This window comes from Gracilinanus agilis, chromosome 1, assembly GCF_016433145.1.
Source record: "Gracilinanus agilis isolate LMUSP501 chromosome 1, AgileGrace, whole genome shotgun sequence".
In the NCBI taxonomy this organism is placed as follows: Eukaryota; Metazoa; Chordata; class Mammalia; order Didelphimorphia; family Didelphidae; genus Gracilinanus; species Gracilinanus agilis.
The window spans coordinates 56,492,584-56,517,205 of record NC_058130.1 but is presented as its reverse complement, the minus strand read 5'-3'; the positions used below and the strand labels follow the sequence as shown (position 1 = coordinate 56,517,205).

General features: G+C 39.3%; 1 protein-coding gene across 1 annotated transcript in view; it reads right to left on the bottom strand.

The window, feature by feature from the left end:
* Positions 1-24,622, bottom strand: part of SYN2 (synapsin II) — a 262,231-nt gene that overhangs the window by 105,368 nt on the left and 132,241 nt on the right. The window contains exons 2-3 of the mRNA XM_044666461.1: positions 9,114-9,171; positions 6,308-6,399 (exon numbers count right to left, since the gene is read on the bottom strand). Of these exons, the coding sequence (XP_044522396.1) occupies positions 6,308-6,399; positions 9,114-9,171 (150 nt within the window). The remainder of the gene's footprint in view (positions 1-6,307; positions 6,400-9,113; positions 9,172-24,622) is intronic.

Genomic DNA, 24,622 nt, shown 5'->3' with positions numbered 1-24,622 from the left:
AGAGAGAGAGAGAGAGAGAGAGAGAGAGAGAGAGAGAGAGAGAGAGAGAGAGGAGAGAGGGAGGGAGGGAGGGAGGGGAAAAGAAAGAAGAAAATGCTGTGTAATCAATCACAATAACAAAACTTGACCTGGAAGAAGATATGTGAAAATGTAAAGTTCTCTATTTTTGGTGGCAATTGGGTGGCATTAAGGTATAAAACTGTCAGACTTGATTGGTGTATTTAGTTTTGCTCAACTGATTCTCTCTGTCTCTGTCTCTCTGTCTGTCCCTCTCTGTCTTTTTCTTTGTCGAAAATTCTGTTATAAGGGATGGTACCCTGGGAGGGTGTGTGTGTGAATAATAAATTAGAAAATGAAGGTGATATAAAACCAGGAGAACTCAATAAAGATCATATAAGTTTTAGCAGTGTTTAGAGAGAAATTATATTTGACCTCACCTTGGACCAGAGTAGTCCAGAAAGACTTCATGAAGAAAAGAGCACTTTATTTTTTTTAAACCCTTAACTTGTGTGTATTGGCTCATAGGTGGAAGAGTGGTAAGGGTGGGCAATGGGGGCCAAGTGACTTGCCCAGGGTCACACAGCTGTCTGAGGCTGGATCTGAACCTAGGACCTCCCGTTTCTAGGCCTGACTCTCAATCCACTGAGTTACCCAGCTGCCCCCAAAAAGAGCACTTTAGAGCACATAGGAATCTTGGCTCCTCGAGGGGCACTTCCAACTACTTAGAATAAATAAGTTTAGTTTCTCAGATACTGAAAAACACCTGCATGTTGAGGGAGGGAGAAGAAAGGCTCAGAAAAGGAAGGAGATCCACTTGGATGCTTTTTCCCTTCTGCTTGTGCGCCAGCCCTAGTCCTCTATTGAGCTCAATCTTTCAGGATTTCAGCTTCTTCTGAAAATAGCTGGGCAGCACTGGGGCCAGCCCCACCCTTAACCTCCTGAGCCAAAGGTCTGGGCAGCCTGATGAAAGGCACCAGTTTCCCAATGTTATCCTTCCTGATGGCTTACCCCAAATCAGAAGGTGGGGAGAAGAACAAATATTTTTGAAGCAGCTGAGGTTGAGTAACAACTGCAGGAAGCAGAGAGGACAGAACATTCTCCGACTGGCAGCTAATGTCTGTTTCAAATTGGTCCAGGAAAGCATCCCTGCTTCCAGCTGCTGCCCCTCAGGGCCTGGACCTCTTAGCCCATGACTCTGATCTCCCCCCCCCTCAAAAAAAAGTCTTACCTATACAGTGTAAAGTATGCTGAATTTAAAGTTGGAGGACCTGTATTCAAATCCCACCTCTGCTATTGACTACCTGGGTAATCTTAGGCAAACTAATCTCTTGAGGCTTCAGTTTATTTATTTGTAAAAATAAGGTCCCTTCTGTTTCTCAACCTATGAGAATGGTTGAGAATTCACTGGAGTGAACATACCATAGAATCATATACTTGGTTTTTTTTTAAACCTTTACCTTCTGTCTTAGAATTAATACTAAGAATTGATTCCAAGGCAGAAGAGTGGTAAGGGCTTGACAATTGGGATTAAGTGACTTTGTCCAAGGTGACAGTGCTAGGAAGCGTCTGAAGCCAAATCTCTAGACCTGAGCCACCTAGCTGCCCTAGAAGCATATATTTGTACCAAGAAGGGGCTATTAAAGGTCATCTAATCCCCATTTTACAGATGAGGCCCAGAGAGGTTTGGATCAAAGTCAAATTGCTAGTAAGCAAGGGATCTGAGACTCATTCCCAAGACTTCTAATGCCTTTTCCAGGTTCTTCCCATATTTTACGATTCTTTTTCCTTCTTTTATAGAATCTGGTCAATGGCTTTGGTTTTCTGACTCAACACAGTGATCCTGGTATATAGAATCATAAATTCTCAGAACATTATGGAATCTCAGAGTTCATCAAAAAATCCCACCTTCCTCTAAGTTCAGGAATATTCTCTATTGCACCCCTGACAGCTGGTCCTATAATCTCAACTTGAACATCTGGAACAAGTTGGTAACATCTGAGAATCTCCAGGTAGTTTGGAATCTTGAAGTCTCGTTTTGTATAACAGAAGTCAACCAAATATTCATGAACTTTCTCAACCTAAAATGTTTTCTGCTATAAAAGATAACTAATCCCCTTTGCCTGCCTGGAATCAACCCATTTGCTCCCCAATATGCACCCTCTCCTCATCCTCCTCAACTGGCATCTTCATCTTCCTCTGTAAACTCTCTTTATCTGCTTCAAAGTCTTTGTTCCCCCTCCTCACGCCACCCTGAAATGCATCCCCTTTCTACCCACCCCAATTTGCCTATTTATCCTTCAAGGTTCAATTCCATTCTAGCCAATTCAAAAACTTACGAAATTCCTACTATGTGCTAGGAACTACTATGCTTGGTACAAAGACAAAAACCAAACAATCTTCGCACCTAATCAATGTTTATCCTAGTAGAGGGAAAGTATATAAACCCTTATAAGTAAATACAAGGTAATTTCCAAGGAGTAGGTACGGGTATAACATAAAGTGTAATTTAGTAGGTGCCACAACGTATACAGCGTAGGATTTGAAAGACCTGAGTTCAAATTCTGTCTCAGATAATTACTAGCTGTATGAACATGGAAAATTTTGGGGGGGCCAGCTGGGTGGCTACACTTCCCAGTTGTGTGACCCTGGGCAAGTCACTTAACCTCCATTATCTAGCCCTTACCACTCTTCTGCCTTAGAACCAATACATAGTATTAATTTTAAGATGGAAGATAAGGGTTTAAAAAAGAAAAAAAAATTTTTAAAAAGAAAGAAAATTTTCTTAACCTTTTCAATCTCCGTTTCCTCATCTATAAAATGAAAATGGTAATAGCATCTATCTCCTAGAGTTGTTGTAAGGATAAATAAATGTGTAAGGTATCTGTCAAACCTTAAAACACATAAATGTTAGCTATTAATGTTGTTATTGTGAAAATAGGAATTTCGGAGAACACAATTAAATGATAGGGAATTATTGAATTCATGTGGAGAACAGGAGCAAGAATACCAGGTAATAAGTCCCAGGGAAGAATGTCCCGGAATAGAACCCTACAGTCTATTTCGTGTTCAGATAAATAGGAGTTTGGGGAAAATTCTATATCTCTCAAGTGCAATGTGCCCCCATAAATAAAAGAAAGTGTTCAGAGAGAGAACAATAGAGCCAGATCTTGGATGTGAATGCTACAATGGAACTATCTCCTCCCTCTTTTGGACACTATGCTTCTAATACTATTGTCTAACCTTTCATTTCCTTTTATGGTGGCCACATTATACTGTAGATTTAGGTTGATCTTGAGATCCACTAAAAACACCAGATCTTTTTCACATGAATACTATCTAGCTATCCCTCATCCATCCATATACTTATATAGTTGATTTTTGAAACCCAGGTGACAAACTTTACATGTGTCAATATCAAATTTTAATTTATCAGATTTGGCTCACCTGGTCTGGCTGACAAGAGTTCTTTTTGAACCCAAAGTGATATCTATCCCTCCTGGTTTTATGTCATCTGAAAATCTAAAAAGCTTATTATCTATGCATTCATCCAAGCCATCAACACATTTTTTAAAAAAATCAATAAAAAGTCATAAAAATTAAAAAACAAATGAATAAAATAAAATCCATGCCATCAACAAAAGGTACACAACAACGACAGACCGCCTGGGGCCCTTTTATTGAACTTACTGACGCAGTTCTTAATTAATTATTGTTCAGTTGTTTTTCAGTCATGTCTGACTTTTCATGACCCTATTTGGGGTTTTCTTGGCAAAGATACTACTGTGGTTTTCCATTTCTTTCTCCAGTTCATTTTATAGATGAGAAAACAGAAAAATAGGTGACTTTCCCAGAATCCCACAGCTAGTAAGTGTCTGAGGTCAGATTTGAACTCAGGAAGATGAGGTCTCATGCTCTACCCACTCACTACACCACCTAGATTGCTCTCTTAATCAACTACCATCTGGTAATTATTATAAATTATCTCTACGCATGTAAGAGTCTTGCTTCCCCAGCTAGACTTTAAGCTTCCTACAGGCAGCAGCTGTATGCCAGTTATGCTTTTTTCATCCTCTTTAGAGCTTAGCACAAAGCTAGGCACAGCCCAGCGAATACTTCCTGATTGATCTTTTCTTTCTCTAAATGATTGATTTCAGGGAAAGCCAGTTCTCTCTTTCTTCCTCGTCTCCCTTTTTCACTAGGGATAGAGCCTTCCTGGGGGCCGTAAAACCTCCTATTTATTCTCAATTCTCTATCCAGACACCCGGAATGAAGGGCTTCTTTTTCCTTCCTACCAAAACCCACTCTTTTGATATTTCTCCTTAAGAGTCTTACTCTTCTCCTTCAACTAGCTTCAACTTGGCATTCCTGAATCCAAACCATGCAAGATGTCATGGGAAAACACATGTTTATAGATTCTGTCATAGACTTGGGCATTTTTTGTGTATTCATGAGTGTGTGTGTGTGTGTGTGTGTGTGTGTGTGTGATCTAACACCTCAGAATAGGAATTTCCCAAGAGTAAGTACAATGATTCCCACATTGTCTGGGAGCTTTCCAGCAGTGGGTAGGATGTCTCCCATCTAATTCAGAACTCCCTAAGAGCAAGGACCATCTCCCCACTAGCCTGGAACCATAGCCTTTCCTAGTAGACTAGGAATTCTCTGGGAATGATTCTTCTTTAAATATAAGAATTTTAAGGGCAGGGATTTTTTTTTTTTGGCCTTTGTATCTAGCCCTAGTACTTATCACGGTGTCTGGGATATGGTAGGTGCTTAATAACTGTTTGTTGGCTTCAATAAACTCCAGTGGTTCCCTATACGTCTAGGATCAAACAGAACTCTTCTATTTGGCTTTTAAAACCCTTTTAAAAAAATAAACAAAAACTTTCATAAGGGCAAGTAGGTAGTACAGTGGATAGAATGCCAAGTCGAATTGGGAGGTTCAGCTCTGGCTTCAGACTCTTCCTAGCTGTGTGACCCTGGACAAGTCACTTAATCTCAGTTGCCTAGCCCTTACTGCTCTTATCCCTCAGAATTGAGACAGTATTGATTCTAGGGAAGAATGTAGGGTTTAAAAAAAAACTCTTCATAACTCAGTCCCTTCCTACTTTTCTTTTCTTTCTTTTTTTTTAAACCCTTACCTTCCATCTTGGAGTCAATACTGTGTATTGGCTCCAAGGCAGAAGAGTGGTAAAGGAGTTAAGTGACTTGCCCAGGGTCACACAGCTGGGAAGTATCTGAGGTCAGATTTGAACCTAGGACCTCCTGTCTCCAGGCCTGGCTCTCAATCCACTAAGCTACCCAGCTGCCCCCTCTTCCTACTTTTCCAGTCTTGTTACAATTTATTACTTCCCCTCGCATGCTCTATAACCCAGTGACACTAGCATCTTTTTTTTTTTGTTCCTCATACAAAACATTGAATTTTTGACTGAGAATTTTCCCTAGCCTCTCCTCAAACCTGGAAAGCTCTCCCTTTTCCTTGCCACCTCCTAGCATCCCTTACTTCCTTCAGGTCTCAGCTAGAGTCTCACCTTCTCCAAGAAGCTTTTCTGGATCTCCTTAATCTGAGTACCTTCCCTCTGAAAATATCCCCAATGTGTCTTGTACATACTATCTTTCTGCATGTATTTGTTTTCATGTTCTCTCACCATTGGACTGTGAGCCCCACTGAGGGCAAGGGATGGCCTTTTAGTCTTCTTGGTATCCCCAGAGCTTGGCACACAGTAGGAACTTGATAAATGCTAGCTACCGGCCTCATGGATTGATTGGTTTTTTGAGTGTGGGGACGCCAAGGCAGATAGCATGATTCTAATTCTCCCTTCAAACTCTTAAGTCTTTCTTTATATTCTCAATGCTTGGCACAATGCTTGGCACCCTATCAGTACTGAATAAATGCTTGCCATCTCACTTACTCTCAAAGAATAAATACTGTCTCTGCCATCATTCTGGGATATCCACAAGGACAGTGGCCATGCTCTTCCCACTAAACAATGAGCCCTCTGAAAATGGGGGGCAGTCCCTTCCTATGGAAAAAGGAGCTCCTAGAGGGCAAATTCAATGATTTCCTCTTTCCAATTGCCCTGGGACAATAAGGACGGTGTTCTCCCTCTGGATCCCTTGCTGGCACCTAGCATAGAAAACTCTAAATATAATCAAGGGTAGTTCCCACAGCATACTCTGAGGGCCTCTGAAAGGTCAGTAAGAAATCGATCCTCTGTTGCATCAGACGCAGGCCAGGATGAAAGCACTAAGGATACTTATAGTACTTAAAAGTACTTAAGCCATCTCTAACCTTGAGACAGACACTCACCTGACAACCTTTGTGCCATTTCGGAAGACCTGCATGTCCACAGCATAGGTTCCATCAGCATGGGCCACCAAGTTGAGCTCTGAAAATTCTGCCTGCAAAAACAAGAATAGAAAATCAAACTATGGTCCCGTCTAAGAAAAGCTTCCGGTGGGATGAGAATACTTAATGGAAGGCCAGGTTTTTCTGTATCAACTTCAACCACTTTAAAACTGCTTAATTGTCAGCATGGGACCTTGGTGGTACTGTTAGAATCAGGTAAACTGAGTTATAGTACTATGTCTGCCACTTATTGGCCAAGTTACCTTGAGCAAGTCCCTTGATATTTAAGCCTCAGTTTCCTCTCCTATAAAATGGAGATAAAAAGTCTAACCAACCCTATTTGAATAGCCACTGGGCTGCTGTGAGGATTCAAGGAGATCCAATAAGTAAAAGTGCTTCGTAAATGATGATACAAACCACATGTTGAGAAATTACTATTATTGTTAATAAATGACAACAGCTAATATCTATATTGTGCTTTAAAGCTTTACAAAACACTTTTACAAATCTAATCCCATTTAATCCTAAACAACAACACTGTGAAGTAGTTTCTGTTATCATCCAAATATTTGCAGATGAGGAGATTGAGGCTGAGAGAGGCTGAAAGACTTGCCCAGGGCAATATAGCTACCAAGTGTCCAAGACAGGGTTCAAACTCAGGTCTTCCTGACTCCAAATTTGGTGCTCTATCTAGGACCTAGGACCATCACTATCATACAGTGAAAGGCGAATTGATCAGGGAAGCTCTGGATCAATTTGGCGAGCTAGAGCGTGGACCTTTGTAAGATGAGTATCTTTCACAGAGGGTCTATATGCAGAGCCTAACTCCTTCCTGAGAAGACACAGGGAACTTCTCAGATTAGTTCCCAGTGACTGTGGTCCCAGGAGTTGAAGGATTAGGGAAGAAATCGCCATTTCTCATGGTCTATAAGAGTGAGCTCTGAAAGAGCTCTCCCTTCTCTCTCATGGATTTCCAGACTGGAATTCAGGGAGGGGAGGGGATTCCTTTCACTGCCACCACTCTCCCCTTTAAGAGAAGAAAATGACAACTGGCAGGACAAGCCTTTGGTGTGCAGGTAGCCTGAGAAGGGACGTCATGGCCCCTGAGTTGCTGGCTGCCTTCTGCCTCTGTTTCCCTTTTCGGAGCACAGATCAAAGAACAACATTCCAAAGAATGGACTCTCTACACAAGGTTGTAAAGTTCTAAGTCCGAAGTTCTTGAGTTAACGTGTCGGGACACTAGATCTCTTGGAAAGAAAATTTTCTTGCCTTCGTCCTTCCTAGAGAAGAAAGAGGACTATCAGTGAAGGATCATTATGAAAGTGGAGGCCTAAAGCCATGCCACAGAAAGCAAGAGATGTAGATCTTGAAGCTCTTCTAGTGCAATGAGCTGCTACCAGGGAGGATTGGACCAAAAGTTCCCCAAAGACTTTCGTGGGGAAAACCAATAGACTTTTGGCATGTTTCTCCTGTGAGTATTTTGCACTTTATGTATTTCTCATGGTTGGTAAATTAAAGGCTGTCTCATTCCCGATTCATGCTAAGTACCCAGTTAGCTACACTGGGGGAAGCCAAGGCATGAGCCATTAACAAGCTTTATTTTAGAAATTTCCCAAGAGCAACCTCTGAGCTGTGTGCCTGAGTCAAAGAATAACTTCCTTGGGCTTAATTTCCAGTAATGGGCTAAGTCTGAGAGAGACCAGAGGTCTTGGGGTGCCCTGAGCCATAGAGGACAATAAAAATCTAATGTACTTTTGCTACTTCATGAAGCATGGAGAATTAAAGAAAAAAAAAAAAGCCGTCTCTCCTCCACTCAGAAACCTCTTGTACCTGCCCTCCCTCCTGGCCCCACGGAAGTGAGTCCTTTTTTTAAAAGTACTTTCTTCACAATAACCCAATGGGCTAAGTAAAACATGGATTATTTCCCCCCTGTCCCAACCTCACAGATGAAGAAATTGAGATCTGGAGAGACAAAACAACTCTTTTGGAGTCACAAAGCTATTGTGTTGGAATCAGGTTTCAAACCCAGATTGTCTTCTTTCAAGTCCAATGGACTGCTTTCCCCTCCATCATGTTGCCTCTTACTCTGCTGTCCTGGCCAGTTGTTCCTTTTACGGCACAGCCACAAGAGTTCTATTTATTAATGATGGCAGTGGTAAAACCATTGGGAATACTTGCAGTTAACCACACGTATGGGAACCTTGGCCTCTAGGACCACATGACCACAGGCCAGACACCAGAGCCAGCCATTTGGTGGCAGTGTACATGAAGAAATAAATAGCCTCACATGCCACATTTGCAATGCCCAAACTTTTAAGGGAGGGCAGACATTCCATGAATGAATTCTCCTTCCCCTGAGGCTTCTCCTGGGCAGCGAGCAGAGAGCATCTGAGATGCCAGTGCCCCAGCTCCTTTGGGCCAGCCCCAGAAAGACATTGGGCTAAAGGAACCAATGTCTATTATCATTTCAAGTGAAGTGAGGAAATAAGCTCAGAATAGAAAGGACAGCGGACCTAATACAGGGAGGGCATCCTGGATCTCGTAACCTGTATGTCCCTGCATTCATGTCTACGTCAGTGCCAAAAAGCTGAGACTCCTGGAAGGATAAGTGAGAATATGGCTCCAACTAAGTTTATCAAAACAGTATGTACACACATACACACACATACACACGTGCACGCCATAACATGACCAAGAAACAATTTGCTTCTGGGATAAAATCGTGGCCAGTTGGCACCCCTGCCCCAACCAGATCTGGCATAGTTACCTGTTCCACTTTGATGTCGTAATCTCCACAGACCTTTTTGCCCCGAAAACACTTGGCCCTGTGAAAAGAAAAGACAAAAAACAAATGTGAATGAGTTTGTAGCCAGGGCTCAAGTGAGTTCAACAGCCAGGAAACGGTATGCAGAAGCAGCGAATATACGGGCAGGGAGTCAAGAGTCCTGGGTCCCCTTCTCACTTGACCCCTAATCAGCTGTGTGATCCTTGGGCAGACCACTCCATGAGACTTATGGTTTGTCATCTGTCAAATGGTAATAATATACTTGTTCTGTTAGTCCTGGGAAGTATGGATTCAAATGAGGCATAATAATAATTTTTAGCTCTTCCTCAAGGTTTGCAAAGCATTTTCCTCATAATGACCTAGTGAAGTCAGCCATGCAAGTGCTGTTAGCCCCATTTTATGGATAAGAAAGCTGAGATTTAGAGTAAGTCATCATTCAAGACTTGTCCAATCTCTTACAGATATGCATCTCTCATATCAAAGATGAGGTGCAGACCAACATTCTTTTCCCAACACTCATGGCAACCCTATAGATATAGGCAAGTGCTTCTTAAATGGTAAAAGGCCATACATATAAAAGTTATGAATAAATGAACTAATAAATGAAATAATAATAAAATAAAAATTAAATGAAATTTAATTAATAAATTTATAATATAATATAAAATTAATAATAATTAATAAAACTAATAAATAGAGTAAGTTATCCCAAAGATCCCAGCAAGCTCTAGGTTTCTATGATTTGATGAAACAAATTCATTTCATAAGAGGACAGACACAAAAATGCACTGTTGGAGTAATTGTGGGATAGTCCAACCTTTCTGGAGATCAACTTGTAATTAGGCCCCCAAAGTCACTAAACTATGGACGTTCTTTGATTTATAGGTAGCACGACTAAACATATACCTGCTCCCAACAAGATGAAAGACAGAGAAAGGTGTTACACATACAAAAAAGTATGGCCACATTTTTATGTGGTAACAAGGAACTAGAAACAAAATGGCAGGTCATCCAGTGGTGAAAGGCTGAACAAACTGTGGTATATAAATGTGAAAGAATGTTACTGTTCCATAAAAAGTGATAAAAGGGACATATTCAGAGAACACTGGAAAGACTTGCAATGAAGTGCTACGTAATGGTAGGCATAACCAGGAGAACAACATCTATAATGATTACATTATAAAGGAAAACATCTTAATGGTTTTTTTCATTTGTTTTTTATACTTAAGCAAAACAAATTCTTGTCTTGGGCCATGTCTGAACAGTGTATGTCTCCATCTGTACCCTGAGTGCATCATTTCTTTGTCAGTAGATGGCTACCATGCTTCATCAGAGGTCATCTGGAATCATGATTAGTTATTGCATTGTTTGTCTTTAAAGTGTTACTTTTATAGTATATTTATACTATATTTTATATATATATATTTTTTTTTCCTGGTTCTGCTCATTTTACTTTGTGTCAGCTCATTCACGTTTTCCCAGGTTTCTCTGAAACTAATTTCTAAATATTTGCTAAATGAGATTGGAACTAAACTAAAATTTGGAAGCATACTGAAAAAGGGGATAAAAATTCATCTTGTAAATAATAATAAGCTCCCTTCTGAAGAGGGCAAAGCACTTTAGAGGTCCATCTCCTTGAGAACTATTCGTATTTGACATAGAAATTCTTTTTAATCTCTTCATTTTAAGAGGCTCTCCACGACCCCCATTGGCATAGCATTTTGTTAGAATGGTAAGAATTAAAATTAGAACAGACCTTAAAGTTTGTTTGGTTCTGCTAAATCACTTTGCAGGTGAGGAAACTGAAAATTTAGAGAGATAAAATAACTTCCAGAATCTCAGAAGTCAAGGAATAACAGGGAAGGATTTTAACTTAATCTAGGTGTTGCAGTGGAGAGAGCGCTGGGCCTAGAGTCAGGAAATTGAGTTTCCTGAGTTCAAGTCTGACTTCAGACACTTCTTAGCTATGTGACCCCATGCAAGTTGCTTAACCCCCATTTGCCTCAGTTTCCTCATCAAGAAAATGAGCTAGAGAATGAAACCCATGAAATGAAAAGTAAACCACTTCAGAATCTTTGCCAAAAAAAAAAAAGACAAATAGAGTCACAAAGAGTCAGACATAGTTCAACAACAACAACTTGTCTGAATTATTCTACATATTTAAAAGGGCCAGACCTGAATTCCTCTAACAATATTCCTGAAAAGAGATTTTTTTAAAAAATAGTTTTAGTCTTGCCCTCCCACTAGCCTGGATAAAGAAGGTATAGACTGTACTAGTTAAGCCTGATTTCAAGAAAGGATGAATAACAATACCAGGAGAGGTAACTCGCTTTGCCTTTTCTACCAGGGTCCACATGGTAGTTTTGTATAGTGAAAAATGGAACTCAGCTTGGCGTCAGGAGACTGAAGGCAGCTGTCTGAATAATCGTTTAAAGTTACAAAGAGGCAAATTCGGGCTTGAAGTCAGGAAGAAATTCTAAACAATTCCCTCTGACTCAAAATGGAATGTGCTGTCTCCAGAGATCATAGGCTCCCCATTACTAGAGGAATTCACATAAAGCCTCAATAACTATTCGTTAGTATGTCATAAAGTAAATCAAGGGTTTAATCTTTTCTGTGTCACAGCCCTTTTGGTACTCTGTTAAAGCCTATGAATGCTCCCAAATCATGGAGGGTTTTTGTTTTGTTTTGTTTTTTAATTCATAACAGAAGGAAATGCTAAATTTCAGTTAGAAGTTAAGGAAAATAAATTCATTATTTTTTCCCATCCAAGTTTGTGGATCCTCCTGAAATCTAATCATAGACTCTTTGGGTCAAGAACCTCTCTTGTAGAAGTTATTCTTGGGCAGGGGTGGGACTAATTGACCATTGAGAATCCTTCCACTTTGGGGATCTTGTGATTCTGGGTCTGTGTTCAATTCCAGGCTCTTTTAGTGCCTAGTTGGTAGACCTTGGACAAAGTACATTATTTGACCTTGACCAAGATGTTTAATTTTCTCATTCATTGTGAAGATCAAAGGAAGCAATGCCTAGAACAGACTTTATAATCACAAAGCATTATATNAATAATAATTTTTAGCTCTTCCTCAAGGTTTGCAAAGCATTTTCCTCATAATGACCTAGTGAAGTCAGCCATGCAAGTGCTGTTAGCCCCATTTTATGGATAAGAAAGCTGAGATTTAGAGTAAGTCATCATTCAAGACTTGTCCAATCTCTTACAGATATGCATCTCTCATATCAAAGATGAGGTGCAGACCAACATTCTTTTCCCAACACTCATGGCAACCCTATAGATATAGGCAAGTGCTTCTTAAATGGTAAAAGGCCATACATATAAAAGTTATGAATAAATGAACTAATAAATGAAATAATAATAAAATAAAAATTAAATGAAATTTAATTAATAAATTTATAATATAATATAAAATTAATAATAATTAATAAAACTAATAAATAGAGTAAGTTATCCCAAAGATCCCAGCAAGCTCTAGGTTTCTATGATTTGATGAAACAAATTCATTTCATAAGAGGACAGACACAAAAATGCACTGTTGGAGTAATTGTGGGATAGTCCAACCTTTCTGGAGATCAACTTGTAATTAGGCCCCCAAAGTCACTAAACTATGGACGTTCTTTGATTTATAGGTAGCACGACTAAACATATACCTGCCCCCAACAAGATGAAAGACAGAGAAAGGTGTTACACATACAAAAAAGTATGGCCACATTTTTATGTGGTAACAAGGAACTAGAAACAAAATGGCAGGTCATCCAGTGGTGAAAGGCTGAACAAACTGTGGTATATAAATGTGAAAGAATGTTACTGTTCCATAAAAAGTGATAAAAGGGACATATTCAGAGAACACTGGAAAGACTTGCAATGAAGTGCTACGTAATGGTAGGCATAACCAGGAGAACAACATCTATAATGATTACATTATAAAGGAAAACATCTTAATGGTTTTTTTCATTTGTTTTTTATACTTAAGCAAAACAAATTCTTGTCTTGGGCCATGTCTGAACAGTGTATGTCTCCATCTGTACCCTGAGTGCATCATTTCTTTGTCAGTAGATGGCTACCATGCTTCATCAGAGGTCATCTGGAATCATGATTAGTTATTGCATTGTTTGTCTTTAAAGTGTTACTTTTATAGTATATTTATACTATATTTTATATATATATATTTTTTTTTCCTGGTTCTGCTCATTTTACTTTGTGTCAGCTCATTCACGTTTTCCCAGGTTTCTCTGAAACTAATTTCTAAATATTTGCTAAATGAGATTGGAACTAAACTAAAATTTGGAAGCATACTGAAAAAGGGGATAAAAATTCATCTTGTAAATAATAATAAGCTCCCTTCTGAAGAGGGCAAAGCACTTTAGAGGTCCATCTCCTTGAGAACTATTCGTATTTGACATAGAAATTCTTTTTAATCTCTTCATTTTAAGAGGCTCTCCACGACCCCCATTGGCATAGCATTTTGTTAGAATGGTAAGAATTAAAATTAGAACAGACCTTAAAGTTTGTTTGGTTCTGCTAAATCACTTTGCAGGTGAGGAAACTGAAAATTTAGAGAGATAAAATAACTTCCAGAATCTCAGAAGTCAAGGAATAACAGGGAAGGATTTTAACTTAATCTAGGTGTTGCAGTGGAGAGAGCGCTGGGCCTAGAGTCAGGAAATTGAGTTTCCTGAGTTCAAGTCTGACTTCAGACACTTCTTAGCTATGTGACCCCATGCAAGTTGCTTAACCCCCATTTGCCTCAGTTTCCTCATCAAGAAAATGAGCTAGAGAATGAAACCCATGAAATGAAAAGTAAACCACTTCAGAATCTTTGCCAAAAAAAAAAAAGACAAATAGAGTCACAAAGAGTCAGACATAGTTCAACAACAACAACTTGTCTGAATTATTCTACATATTTAAAAGGGCCAGACCTGAATTCCTCTAACAATATTCCTGAAAAGAGATTTTTTTAAAAAATAGTTTTAGTCTTGCCCTCCCACTAGCCTGGATAAAGAAGGTATAGACTGTACTAGTTAAGCCTGATTTCAAGAAAGGATGAATAACAATACCAGGAGAGGTAACTCGCTTTGCCTTTTCTACCAGGGTCCACATGGTAGTTTTGTATAGTGAAAAATGGAACTCAGCTTGGCGTCAGGAGACTGAAGGCAGCTGTCTGAATAATCGTTTAAAGTTACAAAGAGGCAAATTCGGGCTTGAAGTCAGGAAGAAATTCTAAACAATTCCCTCTGACTCAAAATGGAATGTGCTGTCTCCAGAGATCATAGGCTCCCCATTACTAGAGGAATTCACATAAAGCCTCAATAACTATTCGTTAGTATGTCATAAAGTAAATCAAGGGTTTAATCTTTTCTGTGTCACAGCCCTTTTGGTACTCTGTTAAAGCCTATGAATGCTCCCAAATCATGGAGGGTTTTTGTTTTGTTTTGTTTTTTAATTCATAACAGAAGGAAATGCTAAATTTCAGTTAGAAGTTAAGGAAAATAAATTCATTATTTTTTCCCATCCAAGTTTGTGGATCCTCCTGAAATCTAATCATAGACTCTTTGGGTCAAGAACCTCTCTTGTAGAAGTTATTCTTGGGCAGGGGTGGGACTAATTGACCATTGAGAATCCTTCCACTTTGGGGATCTTGTGATTCTGGGTCTGTGTTCAATTCCAGGCTCTTTTAGTGCCTAGTTGGTAGACCTTGGACAAAGTACATTATTTGACCTTGACCAAGATGTTTAATTTTCTCATTCATTGTGAAGATCAAAGGAAGCAATGCCTAGAACAGACTTTATAATCACAAAGCATTATATAAATGGCAGCTGGAGGAGGCAGAGTATTCTTGATTTAGTTTTTTATTTCAGTTGCTTTTTCTTTTAGTCTCTTCCTAGGAGGAATATAAAATGGGCTCTAGCAGCAAACATCAAAGAAAAAGCCTTGGACTATTTTGTTTGCAGAGACCCAGGGCCCCAGACTCCCTGTCATCTGAACATCTCTCCCTGGGCTTTTCTGATCACTGAGGCACCAGAAGTTCCCAGGCTTAAAACCATGACATGATCCTCATCCCCATGTGAGATCTACTTCTAAGTCCCTTCTATTCTATCTTCATAATCATGGCACAGAGGAAGCCTACTAGACTTGGAGTCTACAAGGACCTGAGTCTGAATCTCTTCTCTGACACGTACTAGCTGTGTGACTATGGGCAAGTCTCTTAACTTCTCTGGGGCTTGGTTTCCTTATCTGTAAAATAGAAATGACCATACTTATAACTGCCTCATAGGGCTCAAAGTGCCATATAAATGTCAGTTATTATTATTGTTGTTAATTATGTTTCTCCTTTCCTTTGTCACTAGGTCCCGGATTGTCGCAACAACTTCCTAACCAGCCTTCCTGTCTCCAGGCTCTCCTTGGCTCCAACTCCTCCTGCTACACACCTCTGCCAGAACCATCTTCCTAAAACATCCTTTTTGGCATGTCACTTGCCTGCTCAAAAACTTCTGTGGGCTATGGGACAAAATCCAAATTCCTTAGCCAGGCATTCATGGCCTTCCACAAATTAGTCCCAATCTCTGCTTGCACATGCATCTCTCATTCCTCCCACACACAGACGATCAGCTACGGACATTGTAGACTCCTTGCTGTCCTCTGAAAATATCATGCCCATTCCCAGCTCCATGACTTTACTCATGGAACATACCTTTGCCCATCTTCCTACCATTCCCACTTCCTCCCCACTAAACTGTGTAAATCGTGCCCAGTTGAAGACTGACGTTCCTTTTTATAGATGTGGTCATAATCATTCTTCAGTGTATTCAGGAGCTCATAGAATCTCAGAGTTGGAAAAGACCCCAGTGGCCATCTAACAACAAAAATCCCAAATAAATCCCCTTTATAACTTGCCCAACAAATGAGAGAGTCCCTGTTACCTAATGAGGAACGTTTAAACTTCCATGCCCTCTTTCTCCTTGCTTACCTTCTGAAGTCCCACCTATGAACAACACAGATATTGTCCAAGTTACTAGTCAAATTAGATTGGGAGTGGTTGGGGTGGGGGTTCAGGACTCAGAGGACTACCTACCAGGGACTGATTTTTCTAATAGCAATCATGAAAGTTGTCTACTAAGATGTCTGTGTATGATGATATGAGGAGGGTCACAATGCATGCTCATGGAGGGATTGCTCATCACCAGTGACAAAAATCATATTTTATTTGCATTTTGCATTATATATCTATACAGAAAGCATGTACATATGTATATATGTATGATGCCACACACATATACTTATATATATACATATATACATACATACATGTAAACACGTCCCTAATCTCCCCTGAACTTGAGCCCCACATCACCAATTCCTATTGGATATTTCCAACTGGAGTACGCATCTCAAACTCAATATGCCCAAAGAAGAATCCATGATCTCCAAACCTTCCTCTCTTCTAAATTTCTCTACTACTATCTCAGGTACCTTCCAGGCTCCCAGGTTTGTAGTCTGGGGTCTTTGTGGACTCTTTGCTTTCAGCCACCCCATATATTCATCCAGTTGCCAAATCTTGTCATCTCTACCTTAGCATCTCTGGAAAATTTTTCCTTCTCTTTCTTCATACAGCCCCACCCTAATTCAGCCCCTCCATTTTATAGTTGCCTCCTATTTGGTGTCCCTTTTCATCATGCATCTTCCTATTCCAATCCATCCTCCAAGTAGCTATCAGAGTGATTTTCCCAAAACACAGGCCTGATCATGTTCCCTCTTCCCCTCAATAAATTTCAGTGGTTCCCTATTGCCTCTGAGTCCAATTATAAATTCCTATTCAACGTTTGAATTTCTTCACAACCTCACCCCATCCTGTCATTCCATTCCATTCCTATTGTATTATTGTTCTTACGTTCTGTGTCTCAGACATACTGATCTCCTTGATATCCTACAAGCATGATGTTCGATCTTTGATCTCTGTGCCTTTGCAATAGCTGACCCCCATACCTAGAACACATTTCCTTCTCATCTTCATCTTTTGGAATCCCTGATCTTCTTCTAGACTCAGCTCAAATATGGAAATAGGTCTCAATCAATGACACATGTAAAACCCAATGGAATTGCGTGTTGACTATGGGAAGGGGTGGGAGGAGGTGAGAGAAAGAACATGAATTATGGAACCATGGAAAAATGTTCTTAATTAATCAATAAAAAAATTAAAGTAAAAAAAAAACTCAGCTCAAGCATCCCCTTTTACTTGAAGCCTTTGCTGATTTTCCTTCTGTCCTCAAATTGCTTTGTATTCATTATTTTATCTATTCTGTATATATCTCCTCCATTGGGATGTAAGCTCCTGGAGGGCAAAAAGTATTTCACTTTTGCCTGTGCATCCTCAGTATTTCTTAAAGAGCCTGGCACACATTAAGTATTTAATAAATAATTCTTGGTTGGTTGACAGAAAGGTGTCAAAGTCAAGAGATCTAGAGAGATATTTCCAAAGTGCTGGTTGGGTTCCATCTGTGAAATCTTTTCAGGAAATGGACAAGAGTTGCAGATGGAACAGGCTACAGATTACCCACAATGATGACCTCATTAAAACAATGAAATTGTGAAGAAGGATAAACACATAATCTAGTTGGGCTTCTTTGCCATCTTGATATTCTTTGTCCATGGTCTGATTTGATGCATGTCAACCTTTTCCAACTACCTTCAAGTGTTTTATCCTGATGACTTTCCTTAAGAAATTCTTTTTTAAAAAATGAAAAATCATAAAGTTCTGATGTTTTGGTGCCCTTTGTCACTAAGTTGCAAGTTAAACTCAATCCTATTCAGGAGAGATGACAATAGTGTATAGGAAAAGGTAAAACTATAAAGACAGATGGCCTCCCTGAAAGTTGCTACATTTGATAGAAATTATTATTGCATTCGCAGTATGTTTTAAATAGGTCACAGTTTTCCACGTAGGTCTCTTCTCTTTATATTTAGTAAATGAATAAATCATGAGTGGGAAACTGAGATGACAATCTTGCAGTCCTCGACAAAGATAGGATAAATGTTATGACTCTTTTGAGTAGCTTGTTCCATTATTACCAAGTCAATAATGAATTATTTTTCATACCCTTGGGACTTTTTGATGCACCCTTTCTGTTTCCCAGCCAGCATATTGTTTGTTGTAACTGATTAAAAACATGGATTCATGATGTCAGCGCTCTGTATATTTTTATCTCATTCTCATCTGTTTTGATGAGGTTCAGACCGAAATAGTCCCAGGATAAGTTGCTATATTTTTATTATTATTTTATATATTTAATGTTCAGTAGACTGTTGTACAGATGGATGAATGATTTTTTTTAGTTGTTTATTGAATAAGTATCAGGATATATGCTCCTCTTCTCTAGATTCACTGAGAGAATCTTCAGAACAACTCCAGGATCATAAAGGACATAGAGGATGACAAGCAGCTTGTCCTGTTTCTGCCTGGTTTTGATTTCTTCTGCTACATTAGTATATTCTGTAAACTTTTCATTCTGTATCATTTGGAGATTTTTAATATTCAATATGGCAACATCTATTTCAAACATTATTCTTAATATTTTCCCAATGTTATGTTGTAAGCAATTGTTGGTAATAATGCTCTGGGTTTGGTACAATTTATTTGCTGAATTCTCAAGGACATTTTGTCAATTAATCAAAAAGCATTTATTAGGCACCTATTTGTGCCAGGCACTGTACTTTGTGCTGGGGATACACAGAAAGGTAAAATACAGTTTCTGATTTCGAGGAACTGACAATTTAACAGGGGAATCAACATGCAAACAGCTATGTACAACAAGATAACTATGTGTACAGATATGTACAGATATATATAGATAGATATAGATAGATAGATACATGCACATATATGTATATATACACACATATATCTTATTTGAAAATTTCTCCAACTTATCATAAGTATGTATATGCATCTATATGATAAGTGGAGAAATTTTCAGAGGGAAGACATGAAGAGGGACAAAGGATTCAGGGATTTGTCTTTATAGAATATCAGTTTGTCATTTGTTAGTTCATGAAGAATAGAGAGCTTCTGATGTAGAATCCTGGCTGCCCAATTATATCTTTCTAAGCATTGAGGAGATGCTTTTTTCTTCAGTCTGCATTGACACATTACACAATTTTAACCATCTCCTTGAATAATATGCCTTACCTGAGAAATTCAGCCTTCTTAAGAATAGCTCCCCTGTAGTTTCTAGTGGTGATGACCTGGTCCGGATTCAGTGTATACTACCACCACCCCCATTTCTATAAACAAATCTGTACAATTTAGCCATTTACTTGATTCTGAGTCAATATATTATTGGTTGGATTGGGGTAGATATCACCCCCTAGGAGGTTTTTTGATCCCATTTTTGGTTTTTACTTATTTCAGAGGCATGTTTACTTATTTTTGACAAATTCAGAGAAGTATACCTGTTGTCAATTTATACTATTATTGCCATTGTTGATGTTTCCCCCATGGTACCTTGCATGGCACTGGAGCTGTACTTGGCACTCATAGGTTCACAGGAGAATAGATTCTTTTTTAGTCCTTGAATATGAAATGTGTTAAAATGGACTATAGTTTAGGAAGTTTTAACTTGTAGATTCTTAGGTCTGGCCTTCCAATCCATTTTTTTATCTCTATGAATCATGGAGGATTCTTGTTTAAGTATGAGTTGGACTAGATGACCTTTGTTGGCACCTAGGTGATGTAGTGGATACTACATTCCTGGAGTCAAGAGAACCTGAGTTCAGATCTGGCTTCAGACACTTACTAGCTGTGTGATCCTGGAGAAATCATCTATTTGCCTCAGTCTCCTCATCTGTAAAATGAGCTGGAGAAGGAAATGGCAAACTACTCAGTATCTTTGCCAAGAAAATGGGGTTATGGAGAATGTGACATGATTAATAGACAAAACAACAACGAGAAGGTCTCTGAGGCGATTTTCCAACTCGAATATGAGATTCTGTTATTTAGAATTAGAGATAGATTCTGTGGCTTAGATTTTTGAAGGGATGGTAGAGAATAATCACTATAACACTCATCTGATAGAGAAGAAAACTACAAGTTGGAAAGACCAAATAGCTTCTCCAAGGTCACAAAGTAGGAAGGAAGGAAGGAAGGAAGGAAGGAAGGAAGGAAGGAAGGAAGGAAGGAAGGAAGGGAGGGAGGGAGGGAGGGTTGATTTATTAAGTGTCTGTTACATACAAATATCATCTCTTATTACATAGGTAGTAAGTGGCAGAGGCAGAATTTGAACCCAGCTCTTCAATCTCTCAAACAGGCATCTTTATCCTCACAATAACTCTTAGGCTTTCACGAATACGTGCTATTTCTGGCAACAGAGAGAGAAGTCTTTAATTTTATTTGAATTAGGATTTTAAAATCTGCCCACATCGATTACTAACTGTGTGATCCTAGGCAAGGAAGTTTACCTCTCTTACTCTGTTTCCTCATCTCAAAATGAAATTCAAGCAATCTCCTCCTCAGAGGAAATTTTATAAATTTATTTTTAAAATCCTTGCCGACTATGATGATTGACTAACTTGTTGATGGTATTCCTGTTAAAAGACACAGGACCTCAAAATCATAAATCATGAGAGCTGGAAGGGAGCTTAGAAATCATCTAGTCTATCCCCCTCACTTTATATTTCAAGACCAGACCCCTTATATGGTCATAATCCTGAGCAAAATCCCAGACACAGCATATGTATTTGCTGCCCGGACTATAAATATCTATGGTGTCTGTGTCATCAATTTCCCTCGATTGTAACATTCTCTTAACAAACCTAACAGCTGAGGGAGGATTTGTGTGCTCCTAATGGCTTTCAGCTTCCTGGCTATATCAGGTAATGAGCCACCTCCCCTGACTGCTGCAACAACCAGGGGTTTCTGGATTTAACATTTCCTGTCCCAGGCAAAAGCCTCCATCAAGAGCTGCAAATCTGCCAACTAGGACTTTGATTCAGATTTCAGCAGCATCTCAGGCTTAAAGACTAGAAATGCCCTCTCTTCCCAGCCTCCTGATCCAAATCTTACCCAGTTTTTAAGTCCTGGTTTGAGTCTTCTCCATATATAGAGAAGGGCGAAGAGAACTTTTAGACAATTTTTAAAAAATCATTAGCAAGAGGAATCCCCTTTCTTTGGTTCCTCCATAAAGAAGACAGTACGATTCTCCTTTATGTTAGAAGCGAAGAAATGGAGGCTCTCGCAGCTTCAGAAATTGTCACCAGAGCTATAGCTCTCTTGTCTTCTAGAATGCCATTCTCTTCTGTTTCTAGTCCTGGTCAGTGCTACTCAGTTTCCATTTCTAAATGATCCTCTGTCTCCTGCTTCCTTGAGGTTCCTGTTGTTTTCAGCTCTACCTGTACCCTTTCTATCCTTTCTCATAATCTCTGTGGGTCGTGAAACACTTGGAGAATCTGGTAAAGCCTAGGAACTCCTTTTCTGAATAATGAGCTGGAGAAGGAAATAGCAAACCACTTCAGTATCTTTGCCAAGAAAACACCAAATGGAATGAAGAAGAGTCAGACATAAGTGAAATATCTGGACAACAACAACAAATATACACATATATTTATGTATATCCCTAATCTCTCCCCTGAACTCTAGTCACACATGTTAAACTACCTGCTGGATTTTTACCTTCTATATGTCCCACAGGCATCTCCAAATTGATATGACTGAAACTAAACTCATTATCCCTAAATACATCTTCCCCTCCCAATTCTACTGAGGACACTACTACCTCCCAGTCAATGAGTAACCCTGTATTTATCCTCACTCTTCCTCTTTCCTGAATTCCCACATTTTCTCAGTTGCCAACTACATGTCTTCTGCCCTTGTTCTTCTCTTTATTATCACAAGCACACCACTCTAGTTCAGACCTTCTTCACACCATTCAGGCCCTACACATCACACATTTAAAAATGTGTATTGAATGAATGACTTTAGCTCATGGCCTTTCAATACACTGGAACCCTGGATTTGGCAAATACCAATGACTTGATCCTGATAGAAGAAGAGACAGTCATATATTGGGAAAAAAAAGTGAAACCGGAAAATCTGAATCTGAAATTTGGCTCTGTCAAGATTGTGTGGGCTTATCACTTGACTCTTCTGCTCTTCAGTTTCCTCAGTGATAAAAAAAACAGGGCTGGACTAGATGATCTCTAAGGTCCCTTCCATTGCTAAAGTTCTGCAATCTCTATGACCTGTGCTCATCATCCCCATCACTGTCAGAATAACTTCTATCAGCTTATCTCATCGAGCTTTCAGCATCTTCAGGAGCCATTAATGGTCTCATGGTATACAATCAGTAAGCAGGCAGATCTACTGCTAATGTCTAATACTAAATCATTTATCATTTACTAAGCTCTTTAAGAGTTAGTAGAGTTATACTATGGTAAAATCAAATGTAATGGGCTCCTGCACCAGCAGCACTGCAATGACACAGGACAGCTCTGAGGGATTTATGGTAAAGATGCTACCCACATTCAGAGGAAGGACTGCAGGAAAGGAAACATATAAGAAAAACAATTGCTCAGCAGGGGCTGAGGCGGACATGAATGGGAAATAGACCCTGAACAAGGACGCATGTTACAACCAGTGGAAATGTGCGTTGGCCATGGGTGGGGGGATAGCGGGGGGTGAAGGGGAAAGTAGGGGCATAAAGTATGTAAACAGATTAAAAACGAATATTAATAAAAAAAAGAGTTAGTAGAGTTATATCTTTGCCTTGCATCCACATCATGTAGTACATTTAATAGTACAATTAATAAATGTTTACAGGTTTGCCCGATTCATCTTCCTTATTCTGCCTTCAGGACATCTGTCATCCTTGACTGCTTGCAGAATTTTTAATTTGTCATGTGTTCATGCAGCAGGATTCTAAGCATGGTTCTTTCCCTGGGAGCTTGATGACCTGTATCATATTGCTCTTTCTTAGGTCTCAGCAGTATGAGAGACAGAGCTAAACAGATGCCCTTAATCCAACTTTTAAAGATAAAATCATGAGAGAGTCAGAAACCCCAGGATATTGCTGCTAAAAGAGTTTATCTGGGCTAGAAAAAGCTTGATGGAAGGAAGCAGTAGCTTCCTAATGAATTCCATTAAGAATCAACTTGTGTTGATATCTTTAATTTTCATGATATCTAAATTTCTTTTTCATTTCTCCCTCTCCTTTTCTAGAGGCTAATCTCTTATAAAAGAATAAAAGCATAGAAGGGGGAAAATCATTTCAGCAAAACTAATCAACATTTAAAAAGTCAGGCAATATATGCAGCATTCCACAACCATAGTCCCACACTTTAGCAAAGCAATAACTTTCCATACCTCTTCTTTGACCCCCAGCTGGGTCATTATAATTTTACAGCATTTAATTTTGATTCTTGTTTTTTTTTATCTAAATTATACAAATTGTTTTCCTGGTACTGCTTACTTCACTTTGCATCAATTCATAGAAGTCTTTCTATGCTTCTTTGTATCCATCATATTTATTGTTTCTTAGAGCATTAAATGAATTGCAACTTGTTCAGCCATTTCCCAGGAGAGCTGGAGTATCTACTTTGTTTCTAATTCTTTCCTACTAAGAATATGGTTGATAGTTTCCTGTGTTAGATAATTTTTCTTGTTAACTAGGAGCTAAACCCAAAACTTTGTTTTTGTTGCTGATGAATGACAGTTGCTATTAGCTGCATCCTCTAAACTTTAGAGGCTAGTTCTGGGGAGTCAAACATTTCTGCCTTGGTCTATAAAATTATGTCTCCCTCAAAATGTGAAATAGGACAAATTAAGAGCCTCCCCATATTTTTCAACCTTTCTTGCCTGAAACCCTCTTCTATAGTTTCATAGTTTTAGAGTTAGAAAGGTTCTAAAACCAATTCCCTTATTTTACCAATAAGGAAAGTGAAGGCAGAAATTGTGACTTGCCAGAAATCACATAGATAATAAAGGACAGATTATGAGGGACTTTGAGGGTCGGAGTATTTTTATCCTCAGCCCAAACCCTAGGACAGTGATGGCAAACCTTTTAGAGACCAGATGCCATGCCATGCCCCTTCCAGAGACCTAGTGTGATGTTCCCTCTCTTACCCCAGACAGGGGAAGGAGAAAGTGAGAGGAGTCACTCTACTCAGGAGAGGGAGTAAGTGCTTCCATTGGTCTGCTGGGCAGAGGGTTGGAAAGCACAGTGGAGAGGGGCAAAGGAGCAGTTCCACCCAAGTCCCTCTGCCTTTCTAGTAACTAACTCTGGCAGGCACTGGTGAACGTGCCCACAGAGAGGTCTATGTGTGCCATCTTTGGCACACATGCCATAGGTTCACCATCACAACCCCAGGAGATATTTAATTGGTGAATTTCAATTCACTCAATTGGTGATTAATTATCACTTTTCCTTAAGAGGGCTGTCATTTTAACAAGGATGCAAGCACAAGCTACCAAATTGAAAGGTGGAATTTC